Source organism: Dromiciops gliroides, chromosome 1 (assembly GCF_019393635.1).
Source record: "Dromiciops gliroides isolate mDroGli1 chromosome 1, mDroGli1.pri, whole genome shotgun sequence".
NCBI classification, from domain to species: domain Eukaryota; kingdom Metazoa; phylum Chordata; class Mammalia; order Microbiotheria; family Microbiotheriidae; genus Dromiciops; species Dromiciops gliroides.
Window position 1 is genome coordinate 467,911,000 of NC_057861.1, and position 21,882 is coordinate 467,932,881.

Genomic DNA, 21,882 nt, shown 5'->3' on the forward strand with positions numbered 1-21,882 from the left:
GGGAGACAGTCTACATCAGTGAAAGTATTACTTTTTTTTTTTTTTTTTGGTGGGGCAATGAGGGTTAAGTGATTTGCCCAGGGTCACACAGCTAGTAAGTGTCAAGTGTTTGAGGCCGGATTTGAATTCAGGTCCTCCTGAATCCAGGGCCTGTGCTTTATCCACTGCACCACCTAGCTGCCCCAAAAATATTACTCTTACTGAGGAAATCATAAATCACTGAAACATTTAAGCAATTGAAGCATCAAGTATTTATTATGCATGGCATAAAGTAGAAAGAAATGTCCTATTTATCCTAATATATCTTTCAATATTCAAATCACATCCCTTAGTTTAATAAGTGATAACTAGTATATACACACACATATTTGCTACATGTGTGTATATATATATATGTATATATACTTTAAAGCTTGAAAAATGCTTTAAAAATTATTTTTCACAACCCTTTGAGGCTGATGCTATTATACCCTGTTTATAGATGAGAAAGATCAGTCACTTCCCTAGGGTCACACAACTAACGTCTTGAGTCAGTATTCAAAAACCTAGGTCTTACTAGTTCCAAGGCCTACAAGATAATTGTGTACTATATCTACCAATGTCTCAAATATTCTAGTATTTTGGGATTTGGGGGCAAAACTGTGTTCGCTTTGTCTATGTCCTTCAGTTTTAAATGTTTTCTCCCTCCTTACTCATCCAAGCAATTAACTTAAATATACTTTAATGTACTAGGGAAAACAATTTTCAATAAGAGAATTTTATTATGAATCCTTTACTAATATGAACCTCTTTTTCTGGGTTTAATTTTTCCTTTGGGTTTTGAGCAGACATAGCTGTAAACTTTGCATGAAGACCAAAAGTAATAGGTAAACATTACCCAGAGAATAAAAAATATATACAACCAATATTATAGATTCCTTAACAGTCTTTAAAGAATTCACTTTTGAAAACAAATAGCAAGTTACACACTCAAAAAAATTTCCTTCCCTTAAAACATGAAGCTTTTCTGTAGACAGGGAAATGGTACTTTGATAACTACTAAGATTTTTCTTGTGCTTGCTGTTGTAAACATAATACTGATTCATCAATCTGGGAGAATTTCCTTTTCAAATATGCTAGAAAAATAACTGAAGAAACAGTAACAATGCCAGAGTACAAAAGAACATACTGAAAGGGGAAAAAAGATGGCATTATTTTACTGGTCAAAATAAACAATCAAAAGGAGAAAAATTGCAAAATCGTCTTTGCATCAAGTACTGCGTGGAGTTTGGAAATTCTGACAAGTCTCTTGCTAGAACAAATCAGGCATGACAGTGGAATCAGTAAACCTTGTCTAAACGTTCAAGACAAACAAGCACTTAGACAATATAATGTGTGCAAATGGGTTAAGGAAATTAATTTCTAAGTCAATACAATTTTGTCGTGATAGATAGCAAACACTTTGTACTCCCAAACAAAATACCAAACTACTTTTAAAACAATAGCAAGAATTGTTTTTTAAAATCCTTTTCCAGCTGGCCAAAATATCTTCTATTTTTGTTCTCCTTTCTGTAGCCTATCTTGGAATAGGGCTGGTAAAGAAACTAGGACAACATAACATACATAAAGGTACTCTAAAAACGGGCAACAAATATTATCAGATGACAGTGAAGACTTAAGTTTCTGTTTAAACAAATATTCATTGTTATACATTAAACAAACCCCAAACAGGAATGTCAATTCACATTTTGACAAGCATACACTTAAGTTTGGTGTAAATTTTTAATTTTATTATGCCTCACAATGTACATTGTGGGATGTCATTTTACCATTGTGTGACAATTCATTGGTTATCTCTGAATACAGTATTGCTTTGGAAAGATACACAATGGGAAACTGACAAAAGACAGCTGTTGATTAGGAAAATAAGACAGAAAGGGTGGTTAATTATAATATTATTCAAAATTCTTTAATATCTGACCCCAAAATGTGCCAGTCAATAATCCTATATTTCAATATATAAGAATATAGAGATTGTCTCAGCCTAGGAAATTTAAAGGGCTAAAATCCTTGTATTCCAGGCTAGTATTTCTGGTATACAACACAACTTTAAAGAGTTACTCTGCGCCAAGTATAATTTAAATATTTATTCAAAGTCACAGTAGTTGGGGTCTCTGAAATGTTTAATGTAGTGTTAATAGAGATAAAAGAAAATGAGTGTTTTAAAACTTAAAATCCATTTGTCCATATAAAATTAATTGGCATCTAGATGAAATTATGGAAATTTCTATTTTAAAAAAAGTGTCCAGTAATAAAACTGAATGCCAACAGGTGAAAAAAAGAACATGGCAGACACATAGTTAACTTGCATTAACTATAGCCTATACTATTTATTTGCACTAGACTTGATCCAAATCAGTACAATTAGTTTACACTAGGGATAAATTTAATAATTGGTAAAAAAATAAAGATACTAAGTATCTTATTTGGTTTCACCATAACTTTTAACAATATCCCAAAAAAGCCTTTTCACATGTAAAGAAACTTAATTACCAACTCTGAACTCTCAAAATAAAATTCTTTTAAGACATGTCATTTTATCACTTTGATATGTCAAACTAGGTAGTAGTACCTTACTTTAAATAAGGAACCTTCATTCTCACTACTTAAGAGCAGTTCTAAATTATCTATTGTCAGCAGTAAAGAAATGCTGCATTTTAAAGTACAGAGTCCTCCCAATTGTGATTCATCTTTAGAGGATTCTCAGGTATCCCTTACTAAGACAGCAAAGATATGCAAAAGAGGAAAAATATTAGAACCACTGTTCAAAAATCTGTTTATACCTACAAAAAAAGGATGACTTTAAATATCATTTATCAGCTCAATTTAGATTTTTTTGTACTTGTCAAGTTTTCTTTTTAAAAAGTTGCTTACACACAAAGTAATAAGTTCATACACTAAGTACTACATGGTTTAAGTAAAAGTTGGCAAAATATCAGTCCTGTATCATAAAAGGCAGCATACTCATTGGTGATCCAAAATTTCATAAAATATACACCAAAGAACTCCCCTCAAAATATTTAAATTAGCTAATAGGTGGGAAAGATGTTCCTTTAACTAGCCAATCCAGCATGTTGAATGGTTAACTAATTAAATGCACAAAAGTAGAATAAATATTTCAGGAAGGGTGAGGAGAAAAGGAGAGTATAGAAGACAAGAGTTTTTGAAAATGTGCATTTCAATTATTGGCTGCAACAATAACCCATAAGATTATCTTTATATTACATAAACCCACAAAACAAAATGTTGCCAGTGCCTTGTATCACAGGTCAGCTGATTTTCCCCCCCTCAAATCAGTTAGGAACTTTTTATTCAGAATAATTTCATTTTTAGACATCTGCAGTGATAAGCTATCAAACTTTATTCTGAATAACAATAAAGTGCTGAACGGTAATTACCTGAATTTTACACATTTGTATTCTTTATTTATACTTATACTTTTAAGTCAAAAGAGCCCTTTCTGCTTCAATATCAAATTGTTGTGCACACATTATATACATTTTTAAAATATAGTTTTCAGTAAGGGGCTAAGTAGTTCTGCAACCTTCTTGTATGGCTGAAAGATAAAGACAAATCATGCAAGTTATCTTTAGGAGGTGTATTTAAACTTAAGGAAAAATGGGACACTTATTGAACCTTTTATACCATGAAATTATACCATTTAATAAAATATTATTATCCTAGATGCCTAGGTTTAGATTGGCAAGCATCATGCCACTGACATGCTTTAGTTTCTTGTAACTAAGGAAGGTAATCTTTAAAAATAAGGTGATCTGTAACTTCATACTATAAACATCTATTTCTCATTAAACTGTGTGATTAAATTTGAGATAACTTTGAGCAAATCCATACACAATCACACAATTAGTACATGCAAAACAGCACTGGTGCAGCATGAAAGGTATGCCAGTTTTTATCTGAAGACTCTTTCCTTTTGTTTCATGATGTAAGATGGCAAACAAATTTCATCTGGGTCAGTGAGTGACGTATAGGTCTCCCAAATTGAGCACATAATAATTTCAGAGTATTAGAGAAAGCAACTGCACAAATATCCTGGGGAAAAAAAAGGCAATCAGAAAATCTTAGGCAACTGACATAGCTCTTAAAAAAAAAAAGATCATGCTGTGAAGTGTTCTCAAAAAAATAATTCAACAAACTCTTCAAAACAGTGGTTTGAGTTGAAGTTGGCAAACTGCTGCATAGAAATATGCTAACGTACAACAGTCATGTGTAAGCCAGTGCATAGAGAATATAAAGCACTTGTGGTAACTGCAAATGGTAAAAAGTCAATAAAGCTTATACAACCCAGCAATGAATCGTTACATAAAAATAAAACCCAGAAATGTTCAAGCTCGAACTCCATATCTGTAGCTACCTCACCCTCTCTATCTACCCCTACCCTCCCCACCCCCAGCCAAGAAAAGGGTAGGGGGGGAGGGCAAGAGAACAGGTGGGAAGGCAAGAGAAGTGGGAGGGGAAGAAAGGAGAAGGGAGGGAAGAAAAAAGGGATGGGAAGAGGAAGGACTGAGGGAGGAATGAAGGAAGGGAGTGAGCGAAGAAGGGAGGGAGGGGTAGGCAGGCCTGGCTGGGAAGAAAAGGACAGGAAAAAATGGGCAAAAAAATAGGCCTTCAATTGCTTACTATCTGCAAACCAAGACTTGTATAAAGAGACCAGTGAAAAATAGAATTCAGTCCCAAACACCCAACAGGCAAATAAAACAAGACAGACAGGGCTTTGGCAGACAATTTTAGGAGTTTGAATATGGCATTACATTTATCAATAATCCACAAAACAATATATGGCAGATTTATATTAAATATGGGTCAACCAATTCTGCAAATCTGATACTCTTAATGCCTTAGCCAACGAAAGCACAATGTTATCAAGTTATATGAATGCTGGTGTTATCACAACAGTGCTCAAATATGAAACAACTGTTACCAACTCGTGCTTCAACAGTATCAAGAATTCAGTCAAATTATCATCTATGAAGTAAAACAAAGTTCTCCAGCTTTTCTGGAATGTGCCCTTTGTAATAGATGCTATGATTCACTATGACACGAGCAGCAAGACACTGCAATGTTGTATGATTTATGGGCTGGATCAAATTTTTAGCTATCTCCTTCTCATCCAACAAGTCACTAGCAGTTTGTTTGTGAGAGTTTGTGGCATCAAAATGTGAACCTGATTTGATAAGGAGGTTCATGATGTCTGGATGGTTGTTAAGTGCAGCAATGTGCAAGGGACTATTGTCATCAGAGTCTCTGACATTCACATCAGCACCACATTCCACCAGTACTGCAGTAACTTGCAGAGATGGGAATTTACAAACAGGATATCGACCTACACATGTGGTATTCTTGTCCACAGCCAGATGAAGAGGGCTAAAGTTATTTTTTCCTCTAGGGTGCAGCTTAAGAAACTTGTATATAGTCTGCTTCTTAAAATGATCCTGTTCTGGAGTACAAGGAACTTTTTCTAACAAACAAACTAAGTGCAAAATGATGGAAAGGGCTTTATTCAACTGTACTTGGTCAGGCGGACACTGAGTTTGTTTGATAGCTCTATCTATCTCAAGGACGCTTTTGCACAGTATACCCATAAGATCGTCAAATGTAACGGTAGTTCCCAATAAGCCTTTTGCCCTATCCTGTAGCATGAAAGAGAACAGCTCTGCAAAAGATAATAAACTACTAGCAGTCATTGGGCTCAAGGGATCCAAATTGTTCTGCTGCATATCCAAAGCATATTTCCATAGATTGATGCATCTTTTGAAATTTCCAGAGTCTGCATAGACAGCACCTCTGTATCTAATATAATAAGATGTATCTGGGTGAGAAGGACCAAGAATACGTTCTCTAATTAACAGAGCTTGCATTCTCATCTCATCGGGGTCAGCAATAAGGTTTTCTAGTTCTTCTGCACTGTTCACCTCCTTGGCATAGTCATAAGCCATTATTAATGTTTGTGGTACAGGTTTGCTGATGATATTAGTCCTGTCACTGTACCTCATGTCCATTGCTCTCTTCCAGTATTTCAAAGCCCCAAGCAGATCTCTTTTTTTGTCTACAAATGTAGCTCCCAAAAGTTCTAAGGCATTAATGCGTTCTGTCTTGCTAGTTTGTGCATGTTGTGTCAGAAAATCCACAATATTTGTGTGACCTGTCACACTTGCTGATAGAAGGGGAGTCATTCCATAGCCATCCTTTTCCATCTTGGCACTATACTTAAGAAGCATTTTCATGATGTCCAAACTTCCAGATTCTGCGCAATCATGCAGTGCAGTGTTTCCTTAGGAAAAAAGACAAGGAAATTAAATGTCTTTATGGATAAATAATGCAACACATATCCACACTACAAGTTTAATGATGAAAAAAGTGATTTGTTCCAATAGGCATTAAAAAGAATTGAACAGGGGGCAGCTAGGTAGCGTAGTGAATAGAGCACCGAGCACCAGCCCTGGAGTCAGGAGGACCTGAGTTCAAATCTGCCCTCAGACACTCGACACTTACTAGCTGTGTGACCTTGGGCAAGTCACTTAACCCCAACTGCCTCACCAATTAAAAAAAAAAGAATTGGACAAAAATGTCTAAATTTGATTTCAAAATGTGGAAAATTAACTATGTATTCTCTGAATACAGCCGTACAATGAAATACTCTTAAATAGATAATGAAAGAAGTACACAAAATTACCACATAAAAATAAATTTACTATAAAGGGTTTAAAAATTTTCTTTCCATATAAATATACTTACTGTTCCTGTTTTATCTCTTTCTCTCCATCTTCATCACTTTTATTTTCCTTCTCTTACTGAGAATACAATTAGTTGGCCTCAAATCTGGCCAAACAAAACAGATTTGGGGAGGAGGGAAGAAGTAGTCCATATTCAGAGCAATACAGCAAATAATCAAAAGAAAGTGTGTAGAGTTCAGATCCAGTTTAAAGAGAAATAAGCATCTATATAGTACTATGTGCCAGGCACTGTGCTGAGCTCTTTACAAATATCTCATTTGATCCTCACAATAACCCTGAGTTATAGGTGCTATTATTATCCCTGTTTCACTGAGAAAACTGAGTCAGAGTTTGTGACTTGCACAGGATCACACAGTTAGTAACTGCCTGAAGGTGAATTTGAACTTGGGTCTTTCCTGACTCAAGGCCCAGCACTCTATCTACTGTACCATCTTTTGCAGGTATTCAAACAGAGAATTAAACATTGTATACCCAGAGGAATGATGCTGCAATTTTCAAAATGTGGGTCATTTAACATCAATTGTATTAATTTTTAAAAATAGCATTATTTTTTCCCAATTACATGTAAAGATAGTTTTTCAGCATTCATTTTTATAGGACTTCAAGTTTCAAGTTTTTCTCCTTCTTCCTTCCCTCCCCCCTCCCCAAGACAGCAAGCAACCCAATATAGGCTATACATGTACAATTAAAGTGAACACACTTCCATACTTCCATATCAGTCATGTTGTGAAAAGACTCAGAACAAAAGGGGAAAACTAGAAGAAAGGAAAAAAGAACAACAAAAAACCCCAACAAATAAAAGTGAAAATAGTATGTTTCAATCTGCATTCAGACTCCACAGTTCTTTTTCTGGATTTATTAAGTACATAGTGTAAAAAAGCCTCAATTTACACTCAACTTTTTACCTCCCAATACTCCTCAGCATAAACCCTCCACTCTAGCCAAGCTGCCTCACTTGCCCAAACATTTCATTCACATTCTGGCTTCCAGACTTTCAATGTTTTCCTCTGCCAGAATTGATTATTTCCCTCACTTTCCATTTAAATCTTTTTAAATTCAGTGTGTCCTTGAAGGTCCAGCTCAAGTCCCATTTCTCTTTGAAAACATTCCAAGAGATGCCAAGAGTATATTCCAGGCTGAAGGGAACAGCCTGTTCAAAGTCACAGAGATGAAATAAAATAACACATGGTAAATGTACAAAGTTTAAAAAGTGCTGTGTAGGGCTCATGGGAGGATTTAGGAAGGTTTTCTGGATGTGCATTTGTAGTGGGGAAAAGTGACTAGCTGAAGGGAGGGTATTCCAGGTACAGAGAGCACCACAAACAACGGCAAAGGAAGCAGGTATAAGTGGGGCTTATACTGAGGACATGGTCGCTTCAGACCTGACCTCACCCTTTCAAGCTCCAGAACTTCATTCACTGAAGAATTTATGAAATACCTAATATGTGCTAGAAGATAGGGATACAAAAATAAATGAAAAAAAAAGTCCCTGCCCTGAAGCAATTTGTAGCTATGTGAAGAATAGACTGGAGAGTAGAGAGAATAGGAAGCTGTTCCCAATACTCTAGGCAAACAAATGTAAGACTTGTTGTGGAGATAAAAATTAACAAGACTTGGCACACTCCTTCGAGTAAGATGGAAGACTACCTGGCTTTCACATCTGGCCTGACACTGGGATCCTAAGGAGTGCTGTGCCCCAAAACAGAACTCCTTTCTATCTGTTACCATTAGAATGACTCAAGAGTAGGAACTGTGTCACTTTCCATTTGGACTCCCAGCACTTAGTACAATGCTTGGCTTATAGTAAGTGTCAAATAAATTATTTTCCATTCTATTCCTTGATAGCATAGTGATAGGAGTATTAATTACAAAGCTATAGCATTTAAGTTCAGTGGCTATTGATGTGGGGAGGTCAAGCACTTCAAGGATCACTCAAGCCCACAGTGAAACAGGATCACTCACACCAAAGCACCAAAGAAAGGTTTAGTCCAAAATGAAATGTTTAACCATTGATATGCAAAAATCATAATCATCCTTTAAAATCAAAGACAGTCAGAGAGGGACCTGGCAATTAGAAGGATAGCTAATGGGCAGTGAATAGAGCACTGTGCCAGGAGTCAGGAAGACTCTGAGATCAAATCTGGTTTCAAAACCCACCATATATCTCTACTAAATTATATGTCCATCTAGTCAGTCCAGAATTTAAAGGTATATAGATAAAGCCTTATATTCAGGTGATCTTTTTAGGTGGTTTATTGATAGTACTACACATATACTGATGTCATAGGAAAAAAGTATATACTTTTGCTGTGTCATGCCCACTTTGGTCCCATACTGGTTCTGGTTTGGAGAGATAAAAGGGCAATATGGAAACTAGGTGGTTTGATGGATAGAACACTGGGCCAGGAGTCAGGAAGACCTGAGTTCAAATGAGGTCCAGACACTTACTAGCTGTGTGACCTTGGGCAAGTCATGTAACTTCTGCTTGTCTCGGTTGTAAAATGGAGATAATAGTACCTACTTCCCAGGTTTGTAATAACTGTAAAATGATTATCAGTGTCTGGCATGGATTAATTAGGTGTTTGTTCAGTTGTGCCTGACTCTTCATCAACCCATATGGGGTTTTCTTGGCAAAGATACTGTTGTGGTTTGCTATTTCCTTTTCTGGTGGATTAGGCAAACAGAAGTTAAGTGACTTACCAGGGGTCATATAGCTAGTGAGTTTGAGACTGGATTTGAACTCAGGTCATCCTGAATCTAAACCTAATGCTCTATCCACAATCCATTTTGCATTTTTTATGACACAGTAATATTCCATTACATTTATATACTACAATTTGCTTAGCTGTTTCCCAGTAGAAAGACCCTCCTTCCCACTTTGGTTTCTAATTTTGGGCTGTCACAAAAAGAGCTACTATAAATATTTTTATATCTGAGTCTTTTCCCTCTTTGATTTCCTTCGGTTTTTGGTATGACTGAGTCAAAGGGTTTGCATAATTTAGTAACTTTGGGGGCATAATTCCAAATTGCTTTCTAGAATGGCTAGAACAATTAATAGTTCCACCTGGCAGAGTGCTATACGAATGTTAGTAGTTGTTATTATTATTATCCGCTACCTCTCTAAATTATTTTTCATATTGAAGCTCTTCTGCTTTTTTCTTTTCTTTTCTTTTTTTGCAGGACAATGAGGGTTGTGACTTGCCCAGGTTCACACAGCTAGTAAGTGTCAAGTGTCTGAGGCCAGATTTGTATTCAGGTCCTCCTGAATCTAGGGCTGGTGCTTCATCCACTGCACCACCTAGCTGCCCCTGCTTTTTTTCTTAAAGGAATATTTCACTTCCCTTGATAAGATGGAAAGTGGAAAGGTATTCCCCAAGCTCATCTACCTTCTCTTCTGAGAAGGATCCTGCCTTGCACTTTCAGCAATTATAACAATTATAACAATTACTTGACTATGCAGAAATACTAAATTTCATACATTATTTGAGTCACTGCAAAATTCTCTCTCCTCTCTACAGCTTTCATTCTTCCCAAATTCCTATCTCTGGTTTTATTCAAAATTTTAAAAAACCTTCAAAATCTTCATAATTGCTTCATGTGTCAATGAATAACCTCATTTCTAGTGAAAATGAAAAATGGCAAATCCTCTCAAAAATAATCTAGCATTGCACAAACAAAATAAATGCAGCTAGAATATGAAAATCTGAAGTAAAAATATATTCACAGAAAATACCTGATAAAGTCTAATATCAAAAATACATAGGGAATTGATATAAATTCCTAAGAGCCATTTCTTACAGATGAAGAATCAAAGGATACAGTTTTCAAGAGAAGAAATGCAAGTTATTAATGAGCACATATAAATCACATGTAAGAAACAGAAAGTAAAACAACTGTGAAGTTTCATGTGACACCATCAGATCGGCAAAGATAAGAAGGTAGAAATGGTAAATGTTGGAAGTTCTGTGAAATACAGATCCACAGGCAGAACTGTAAATCAATTGTAACTATTCTGGATAATAATTTGAAATTATACAAAAGCCATTTAATTGTATATGCCCTTTGATCCAGCAATACCACTTTCAGGCATATAGCTCAAGGTCAAAGAGAGGGTATCACATACACAAAAAAGTTTTTATAGAAGCACTTTTTGTAGTAGCCAAAATGAGTGGCTTTTTATTGGAGAAATGGGGATTGGGTTTATATGATTATAGTGGGATAACTGCAATATTAAAAAAAAATGATAGGTTTGAAAATTCAAAGAAACATGGGAAGACTTGTATGAAATGATACACAATGGAATAACACAAGAGAACCAAGGACAATCTACATATGATGATCATTATCAAACATGGCCAATGTGTTTATTGACTTTGTTTAACTGTACTTTTCTGTGACAAGGGTGGATTTTATGGGGGAGGGGGGAGTAACAAGGTTAAAAAAAATCAATGAAAATGTATAAATTGACAATACACTAAATGATCAAATTTAAATAAGTATAACAAAATAACAATGTTTCAAATCCTATCCTTGCCTAATTTGCCTCTATATCTCATCCTGGCACACTCCCTAGCCTCAGATAAGGCTTCTCAAGAAAACTGTGCTCCTTTTATTCTAAGTAGCACTTGAGGCCCAAGCAAATCTATTGATTTTAAGCCACGGGTTCTTAATCTTCCCTCCTTTGACAATCTGGTGAAGCCTAATGACCACTTGTAAGAATTTTTTTAATGCATAAAATTTAATACACAGGCAACTGAAATACAGTTCTCAAAAAAAAACCAACCACCACAAAACCAACCCATATCTCTGCTCAACACGGTCGAATCATTTTTTATTTTATTTTATTTTTTTTAGTGAGGCAATTGGGGTTAAGTGACTTGCCCAGGGTCACATAGCTAGTAAGTGTTAAGTGTCTGAGGCTGGATTTGAACTCAGGTACTCCTGACTCCAGGGGCTGGTGCTCTATCCCCTGCACCACCTAGCTGCTCTTGGTCGAATCATTTTAAAGCCCTAGCCCTTCCCTTGCTACCCCCTCCCTAGTTCTCAGAAAAAGGTATCAAAGCTAGCATCCTATCAGGTACTACTTGCCAAATTCTGGCCACAGGGGCCTTTTATCAGTCTTCCAGCAGCCAGGTGGTATAATTTAGTTCAGTTGAGCAAACATTTATTAAGAAACTACTATGGGGGCCTATATTCTTTCAGATCAGTATTTAAAAGAATATTAAGAACACTGAACTAGGAATCAGAAAACCTGAGTTTCAATCTTGATTCTACCAATGTTGGCTATGAATCCATGAATGTGTAACCATGTTCTCTAACATTAAATCATAAAATTTAGAATTGGAAATTAAAACTTTTCACTTTACAAAAGAGGAAACTAATGCTCAGAGGTGGAGTTAAGTTCATTGACAGTAAGTTGGAAGAGCTGGAATTTAAAGTGAGATTCTCTAACTAAATCCATTGTATTTGACAAATAAATGGAGCTTTTCCTTCTTTCCTTAGCCCATTTGAGCTGCAGTTATGCAATTACTAAGTGCTTTTATGGTAGGTTTTATACTGTTGCTATACCAATTGGTTGGGAAAGTGATGTAGACATAGCTTATGAATTAGGATTTTAGCAAAACATTTGACCAACTCTATCACAATACACTTCTGAACAAGATGGAGAAGAAATTTGGTTATTGTAGTAAGTGGATTCATAGCTGATTGATAAATCTTTGACAATAGTTGGAAAGATGAGCAAATTTGCAAGATGTACGGCTAAGTTTATGTAAAAGCCTGCTCTTAAGTTACCACACACAGAATAGGATATGTCTGGCTTAGTAGTAGTTTGCCAAAGCTTTATGAGTTTTAATTCAGCTATATGCTCAGCAAAAGTTAAATGTAATATGGTTGCCAGAACAGTTGCACTCTGCTGCCCCATTATATATGGTGTCATTCCATGTCTTTTGAGCCTTCATTTCCTTATCTGTAAAATGAGAATAATAGGACCTACCTTACAGAGTTGTGAGGAGCAAATAAAAATTATGTAAATAAATATGGAAACTAAAATATTAAATGGGAGCTACTATTATTTAAGTTAATGTGTGCCAATGCTTAGTGATTATTTGCCCTTCTAATTATTAAAAAGTGATCAGTTCAAATTTTGCCAGTTATCAGCCATCAATAACTCAAAAGAATCTCTTTTAAATTAATAAGAGAAAGTATTTTTCACTATACAAAAATACCATATAAACAACACTTAAAAACACAAGTGCTCTTGGAAGTCCACAGGAACTATATAAATACAACTTCCAAACACTCTTTACACAAACACATCTAAATGATTGGAGAAATATTAATTTCTCATGAGTAGGTCAAGCCAATAAAATCAAAAGGGCAATATTACTTTTATTACTTATTCAGTACCATACCAATCAAACAATGAATTACTTGTATAGGGCTAGAAAAAAATTCAACTGGAGGAAGAAAAGGGTTGTAACCTCAAATGACATAATGGGAGTAAAAGAGGACCTAAGAGTACCAGATTTCAAACTATACTATAAAAACAGTAATCATGAGAAACAGTTTGGTATTAGTTAAGAAACAGAAAGGCCGGATCAATGGAACAGAGCAAGTACACAACATACAAAAGAAAACAAGCAGAGTAAACTAGTTTCTGATAAACCCAAAGATCCCAGTAACTTGGGTAAGAACTCACTATTAGACAAACTTCTAGGAAAATTGAAAAGCAGTTTGGTAGAAACTAGGCATGATGTTTCACACTGTATACTAAGGGGTATCTGACAAACATAAAGGGTGAAATCAAGAGGAGCATGGAAGAAATTACCTGACAAATCTATGGTTAGGGGAAGAGTACATGATCAAACAAGGGTAAGAAAGGATCACAGAAGGTAGACAATTTCGATGATTTGATTATCCTCTTCCTTTCCACTTTCCATTCTTCATATTCAATCATTTGCCAAATTTTATCATTCTATTTTCCTTTCTCCCACATCCATCCGTCTAGTCCCTTACCCAGTTCAACCATTTAAATGGTAGCCTTTTTTAAATGCTCTCCCTGCCCACAAATCCCCCCTCCTCAATTCCCTAAATCATCTTACACTCTGCCGCTAAACTGATATTCCTAAACAACACGTCTAAAACACTACATTGTCTTAAAAGCTGAAGCTTTAAAAGGCTGAGGGTCTCAGTTGCCTCCAGGGTCAAATATAAACTACCGTTTAGCATTTAAGTCTTTTACCATTTGGCTCCAGCTCACCTTTCCAATGAAACTATTCTGGTGAAACTGACCTACTTGCTATTCCTAGCACTGACAGTGTATAAAGTGTTGGATTTGGAATCAGAACTTGGTGCAAATCCAGGCTCTGAAACTTTCTAGTTGTATGACCTTGGTCAAGTCATACAAAACTCTCTAAGCTTCAGTTTTCTCATCTGTAAAATCGGGATGCCATAATAGTAGCACCTTTTGTGAAAAGCAAATGAGGATATATAAAGCTTTAAGTACTATATAAATTAGAACCATTATTAAACATAACATTCCACTTCCAACCTTCATGACTTGACCTCTGGTTGCTCTAAGTTTCTTCACCTAAAACATTATTTGCCCATGCTTCTTAATGGGTATCCTTGTATGTATCTAAATATAAACATTAGATGACAAACTGAAAAAAGTGTGCTAGAGCTTTAAAAACTGAATTTAAAAATGGAAAATTGTTTATGTACTATGTGCTTTTCAGCAAAATAAAAATGACCACTTCTGATGATATTGATTGAAGAAAATTTAATTTCTGAAAACAAACAAGTGCAAGTAGCAAAAGTGTTGTGTCTCCAGGGCCCAAAAAGTACATCCTTTTATATAAAAAGGGCTACAAAATGTTATTAAACAATAAAAACAAAGAAATGGAGGAGTAAACAGTGATGAAACTAACATAAGGCAGGGTTAAATATTGCTTAATATCACTTATAGCTTAACAGAGAAAAATGCTGACAACACAAGCTATATATATGGATACATACATGCATATATATATATATATATATATATATATATACCCTTGCATATTTTAATGTTGTTGTAACTGATTTTTTAAAATATTGTGAAAGAAAAACAATGAAATATAGTATTAGATTCCATATTATTGAAATGATCTATCAAAAGCACACGACATTTTATCAAAAGTCTATGATAACTCATTATGGCCTTTTTTTAATTCCTAGAGTGTTACAAAAAGTCCTTAATGAGTCATCACAGATTCTTGTATTCCTAGAGTGTTACAGGGCAGCTAGGTAACTAGAGCAACAGGCCTGGAGTTAGGAAGACTATTTTCCTGAGTTTGAATCTGACTTCAGACACTTTACTAGCCATGTGACCCTGGGTAAGTCACTTAACCTTGGCTACCTCAGTTAACTCATCTGTAAAATGAGATGGAGAAGGAAATGGCAAAACACGCCAGTATCTCTGCAGAGAAAATCTCAAATAGGATCACAAAGAGTTGGGCATTACTGAAACAACTAACTGAACCAAAGGGTGTTACAGATTATTCTGATGAGCCCTTTCCAAAGTGCCCCAACTCATATTTCTTTCATTTAAGATTACAAACTTTAATATTACTTCCTATAACTTTTCAAAACATCAACATGGTTACAAGTAAGCAGGGAGGATTTCTTATTATTACTGTTTCAACTAAAAAGAATGGTAATATTATATCCAATTTTTTTTTTGTTCAAAGCACCCATTATATGAAATTGGCCAGAAATAATTATGTCATTATCATACAAACATTTTGTTTGGGAAGAAAATAAATCTTTCAGTGTCAAAACAATGACTCAAAGATTTTCTGAAGTACTGAAGGAAAAAAGGACTTCAAAGTTAATGCTTATTTATCAAATATAAATATAAAGAGAGAGACAGAGACAGACAGAGAATAAACAAGCCATTCTCTGAAAAAATTCATGGTACCACTATTGATAAATTCAGTGTACATCCCCTCCCCCCATTTAAAAGTTGAATACATAACAGAAAAAGGCATCTGAAGATTTTTCTGACTTGCCAGAAATATTGTACCAAAAAGCATGTTAAAAGAGGCATACGATAAATGTTTTAGAGAAAGATTCTCTTCTTCCATTTATAGAAATTCTCCAATAAGGTCACTTTACTAACACCACAATTTCCTGCAAAAGAACAAATCCTTCTACTTGGGCAAAAAACCCTAAACATTTTATATATAAATAAAAAGATAATTTTTTAAAAAGTTACTTTCAGTACATTTACAAATAGAAAAAGACAATTTATCTGAATAGAATAAAAACTAAGGAATATAGCTGATTAAACTATATCTTGTTATCTGTAACCTTGGGCAAATCATTTAACATCTTGGTACAAGTTTACCCAACTACAAATGAAAAGATAATGCTTATCATAGAAGTCTTTTAGGCAGTTTTAGAAGAGGATGCAAGAAAAATAAATAAGAGTACAACTGGTAGTCAGTCAATATTAATTATTACTCTTAGAAAAGGTCTAAATTGTAGCCATTTAAAAATGATAAAAATACAGACCTTGAACTTACCTTTAACACTTTTTCTATTAACATCAGCCCCCTTTTCAAGTAAATACTGAGCAATTTCTTTATGTCCTTTGTAACATGAAATCATTAAGCATGTATGACCATGACGGTTAGAAACTTCCAAATCAGCTTTGTGTTCCACAAGGTATTTTACTATTTCCAGGTGACCATCAAAACAGGCAGCCCTAAGAGGAGTTGAATTAGTCAAAGTTGTGTTGTTGACAGAAGCTCCATGGTCTAACAAAGACTGGACTACCTTCAAATGTCCTGCTGCAGAAGCTGCCCATAAAGGTGGAGCCCCCTCAATGGTCTCACCGTCAAAATTCACAGAGCCTCCAATCTCTATGGAGGCACTGCACTGCTCCAGAAGGTATTCCACCATGTCAAGGTGCCCATATCGGGCTGCCATCAAAAGTGGAGTGGCACCATTTGTTTTTTCAGAGATCAACAAGGCCACTTCCTCTTTTGATTTGCTTGCCAACAACTTGGCAAGAAGGCGCAGCTTGCCATCCCGAGCTGCATTAAACACTGCTGTCTTTAGATCCATTTATGTCCAATTGAGTCTGTGTCTTGTTTATCCTTCAGGAACAAGTTCCTGCTTAACTTTATGGGCAGGGCCAACAGCTACAGGAACCAGTTCAATGACAATCACTGCAACTCAGTGTGCATACAACCAAGAAAAATGTCCGTTGTTCTCCTGCCTCCAACATCTGGCACCTGAGATCACCAAACTAGAAAAGAAAGATAAAAGGTTACCGGATTTGTATTTTCCACAAATGTTAGGTTTCCCCTCAGCATAATGGTTCCTGCGACAATTCCAAATTCTATCTTTTAGGAGTGACTTGGTTTTCTTATATAATCTTCCTAAAAAGCTCTTGTTGGAGCCAAGATCATACCAAGTTTTGACCCAGTATGCATATATAGTTAGCTCATTTGATCATTTCTGTTTTCGGCTCTAAGCTTCTAATTTTGCGGTGCATTTGCCCACGGGGAAAGGCAACAGTTGGGGTACTGCTGAACTTTTAACTTGATCTCCTGGTGAGAGTCGCCAGTTCCCATGCGGGAAGCGGAGAGAAAACAAAAGGTCCCAGGACAACGAGGCCAATTCTCGAAATACTGACCAGAAAGCTGCTTGTCCCCTTCAACTTCCCCATACACTTCCTCAACTCCAGCCTCCTCGAAAACCAGAACTTCCGCTCCCCCGGGACCCCGAAAGCTCCACCCCATTCCCCACGTCCCCCAGCGGATTCCTCCCGAGCTCGGGAGTTTTTCCACATGACCCGCACGCCCTCTCCTCCCGCAGCCGGCTCCGCCTCCCCGCCCTCCCAGGCCTCACGGCCTTCCCGCTTCCCCCTCCTCTGGCTCCGCTCCCCGCGCCCCCGAAACTTCGACTTTCCCCGCTCTTGTCCCCAGTCCCAAATTCCCCATGAACTGGCGGCTCCCGACTGACTGAGCTCCGAACCCAAGGTGCCTCGGCCGCCACCCACCTGCCCGGGCCGGCTTCTCGCCTCTCACCACGGTAGCTGGGTCAGGTCTCCGGCCGCTCCAGCTCGGGCCGCCGCCACCCCCTTCAAATGATAACCGTCGCAGTCTCAGCCGACGCCGCCCGGGCTGCCCTAGTCTCCTGGTCGGCGTCCAGCTCCTCCATGACCCGCAGCAGAGGAATTCTAGCCGCCCCACCGCCGCCAATGCGAACTGGGCTAAGGCACCTCCTTTCACTCCTCAAGATGCCGCTTCAGCAGCAGCCATGGCGGATGTTGTAATGGGCTACAGGCGGGGGAAGCCTAAAGTGCTGGCTCACAGCGCTGACGCGACAGCCGCGCCATTGGGTTAGGAGAGGGCGGCGGCTGCCGCGAGCAACCGCCCCGGGGCGGGCCCAGCGTGGTGCGTGATGCGCCGGACGAGGCGCTGGGGGAGGGGAGGAGGGCGAGGCAAGGAGAGGAGGCGGAGCGAAAGGAGGCGGGGCTGCCGAGCGCTCCCGAGCGCTCCCGAGCGCTCCCGAGATCTGGGGAAGAGCCAGCTCGCACAGGCCACGTGCTTTCCTAGGTCTAGTCTCGCGGGTTCTCTTGGCCAGGGGCGCGAGGAGAAAGAGAGAAGACGGGAAGAGATCCCGGAAAGCCCGACAGTGGAGGCAGCTCTGAGCCTTTACTCCTGACTTTTGGCCCAAGTGGATCTCGTTAGTGGGTGTGGTGGCTCTTCCTTCCTTTCCTACTCTATCCCAGCTGCGAAAATAACTATATATCTTCACTCACACAGAATGTCCTCAAGGGATGAAATGTTTCTTTTATGCCTACCAGAAAAGAAAGTACTGAGCACCACCTAGAACTTCATGATGATCGGTTAGAGAACTCATAGTTTGGAAACTCCTATTGATGCACATCAATCCTCCTGTAATTTATAGATGAAAACTGGAGCTGGAAGAGACCTCTAGCTCTGTTGTCTGGTCACCTCATTTTACATTTGAAGAAACAGAGTACACTAGCAGAGAACTTCGGAAATGGGATTTGAATCTAAATCCTTTAATTCCAGCCAGTGCCCTTGAATAATATATCGTGCAACAATGTTTCCCGTGAAGTGTATCCCACAAAGCAGTCTCTCAAACCTATTGGTACAGTAACGCTACCTGAAATAAAAGTTGCTGATGTTACTAATTAGTAACTAAAAGTTGGTTTCAAACTATACTACTTGGTTTTTTAAAGCTACTAGAATATCAGTGTAACCTGGTTACTAGTTAACTTCTTGTATCTCCCTCTCTTAATCCCTTGCCAAACCAGTTCAACGTAACCTGTCTTCTCAAGTAGCTTGTCCTCTCAGTGAAGGCCTTGCTATGCGAAGCAAGCTTCAGCCTTGGATTACTCCCACTACTCACTGCTTTGACTCCTACTCACCCTCAGTGCTCTCTCCTGGTTCTCCTGTTACCTCCAGGAGACTCTTCCCTCATTTAAATCCAATTCAGTCCACTGCAAGTCATGACATCACCTCCCTGATGTCATGGTACTCTATCCGAATGAAGGGCAAATTACCTGGGTTCGAATTCGAACTCAGACACTTTATACTTACTAGCTGTGTGACCCTAGGCAAGTCACTTAACCCCAATTGCCTCACCAAAAAAACCAAAACAAAACCAAAACCAGAATGAAGGGCAAATAACCTCCAGGAGCAAATACAAAATGCTGTTTGGCATTCAAAACTCTTTATAACCTAGCCCCCTCCTACCTTTCAAGTCTTCTTAAACCTTACTCCTCTCCAAGTACTCTTCCATATAGTGACACTGACCTCTTTCCTGTTCATTACATAGCATGCTCCAATCTCCCAACTCTGGGCATTTTCTGTTTTGTTTTGGTTTGGTTTTGGTAGGGCAATGATGGTTAAGTGACTTGGCCAAGGTCACAGCTAGTAAGTGTCAAGTGTCTGAGGTAAAATTTGAACTCAGGTCCTCCTGAATCCAGGGCCATGCTTTATCCACTGCGCACCTAGCTGCCCCCTCTGGGCATTTTCACTAGTTGTTCCCCACATCCCTCCAATGCCTGGAACTCCCTTCTCATCTCTGCTTTCTGACTTTCTTCAAGTCTCAGCAAAAATCCTACCTTCTATAAGAAGCTTTTATTATCCTATCTTAATATTAGTTCTTTCCCTCTAAAAAAGCAAGATTTAGCAAGTTATTGTGTCAAGATAATGGAATGTGATAGATGAGATTTGGCATATACTCAGGAACCCACCTGAGTGGATTACTGGCTGATTTGACTGGTTACTAGTTGACTAGATTCTAAGCACATCTGGCTGATACTTGAGAGTACTTAAGAAAGCATGGTCCTCAGAAGCTAAAAAAACTTTGAACTGGGGGCAGCTAGGTGGCCCAGTGGATAGAGCACCGGCCCTGGAAGCAGGAGTACCTGAGTTCAAATCCGGCCTCAGACACTTAACACACACTTATTAGCTGTGTGACCCTGGGCAAGTCACTTAACCCCACTTGCCTCACTAAAAAAACAAACAAACAAAAAACCTAAACTTTGAACTTCCAGCCCAGTCAACCAACCAGCCTGAAGAACCTCCCATTTCTGGGAGGGGACAGGAAGGAGGAAGGAGAGCCTGCGCAGAGAGCTCTGTCTCTTTTGGTTCCTGACTTCACCATGGTGGAGGAAAGAGAGACTCCAGAGGACTTCACAGGCAAATTGAGGAAAGATAGCATTGCTAGGCTGTAGGAATTCTGTTCTTAATCTTTCTCTTTCTATCTTTCAATAAACCCTTAAAAACAAACTCGTTTTATCAGTGGTTTTAGTCAGTTTCCTCCAAAACTGGGGGGGAACAGATTAGAATCCACATTTAGAATTTTAAATTACACATTGGATATGTGAGGTGAGGGAGAGTAAGCATTCAAGGATAATGACAAGATTACAAATAGTGATGCCTACCACAAAAAGAAGTTTGGAATAGTGGTGGGTTTTGGGGAAAAGTCAATGAGTTCTATTTTTGCATTGTTGCACTTAAAGTATCTCCATAGCATCTAGCTAAAAATAACGTCCAATAAACAATTGATGGTACAGGATTAAAGAGATTGGGGCAAGATTGGAAGTCATCAAAGCTTTAATGACCCTGACATATTTTCCTTCTCCCACAAAAACTGATTGGCCCCAACTTCCCTGATGAAGCATAAAGACCTAACTATGCATAGTCACCACCTCTCTGAATTAGTGGGTGTCTGAGACCACGTGAGTCACTGTACCCTGATGACTAGCTAATCAGACATGTTTCCAGATGGAGATGAGGAGGTTCATGACCAATGAAGCTAAGTGCCAGTGTGTCCTTGCTGTGCTAGGCCAAAGTAAACTTCCTTCTTTGTTAAATGTACAGTACCTTCCTAGTGCTTCATTTCATCCCAACACTGAACCTGAACTAAGAGAGCACTGGCTTTAGAACCATGCCTACAACAAGAGCTGATGAAGTCACTGCAAGAGAATAAAGGAGCCTAGTTCAGAGCAAACAAATATATACAGAGTAAGCTATATACAAGAAAAATGGGAAATAATTAACAGAGTGAAGGCACTAGAATATGTAAGAGATGAGATTTTGGTTGCTACTTAAAGCAAGACAAGGTAGTCATCCTGGTGGAGTTGAGGAAGGAGAACATTACAGACATGGGGGACAGTCAGAGAAAATATCTGGAGCCAACAGTTGGAGTACCTTATTCATGGATCATCCAGGAGACCAGTGTCACTGGATTAAAAAGTAGGTATTAGTGAGTAGGGTATAAGAAGTCTGGAAAGGTAGGAGGGAGCTAGGTTATGAACGACTTTTAATACCAAAAAGCGCATTCTGCATTTGCTCCTAGAGGTAACGAGGAGCCACTGGAGTTTGAGTAGAAAGGTGACATGATCAGACCTGTGTTTTAGGAAAATTGCTTTAGTGGCTGAATGGAAAATATATTGAAGTGGAGAGAAGAATTAGAAGAGATTAGTTTCATGAAAGTTCAGAGAGGAGAGATTATTCAGGAGGATAGGATGGTCAGCATGTCATATGTTGCA

General features: G+C 38.0%; 1 protein-coding gene across 2 annotated transcripts; it reads right to left on the reverse strand.

The window, feature by feature from the left end:
• Window positions 1–1,747: 1,747 nt before the first annotated feature.
• On the reverse strand, window positions 1,748–18,207 carry FEM1C (fem-1 homolog C). Of its 2 annotated transcripts, none has more exons than XM_043962932.1 (3): window positions 17,876–18,207; window positions 16,364–17,091; window positions 1,748–6,331 (listed from the first exon to the last, which is right to left on the reverse strand). In XM_043962932.1, the coding sequence occupies exons 2-3, from the start codon at window positions 16,905–16,907 to the stop codon at window positions 5,022–5,024; spliced, it is 1,854 nt and encodes a 617-aa protein (XP_043818867.1). In that variant the 5' UTR covers window positions 16,908–17,091; window positions 17,876–18,207; the 3' UTR covers window positions 1,748–5,021. The 2 variants fall into 2 exon arrangements, with proteins under 2 accessions (XP_043818867.1, XP_043818860.1); XM_043962925.1 differs by having other exon boundaries at window positions 17,848–18,207.
• Between the last annotated feature and the right edge of the window lie 3,675 nt (window positions 18,208–21,882).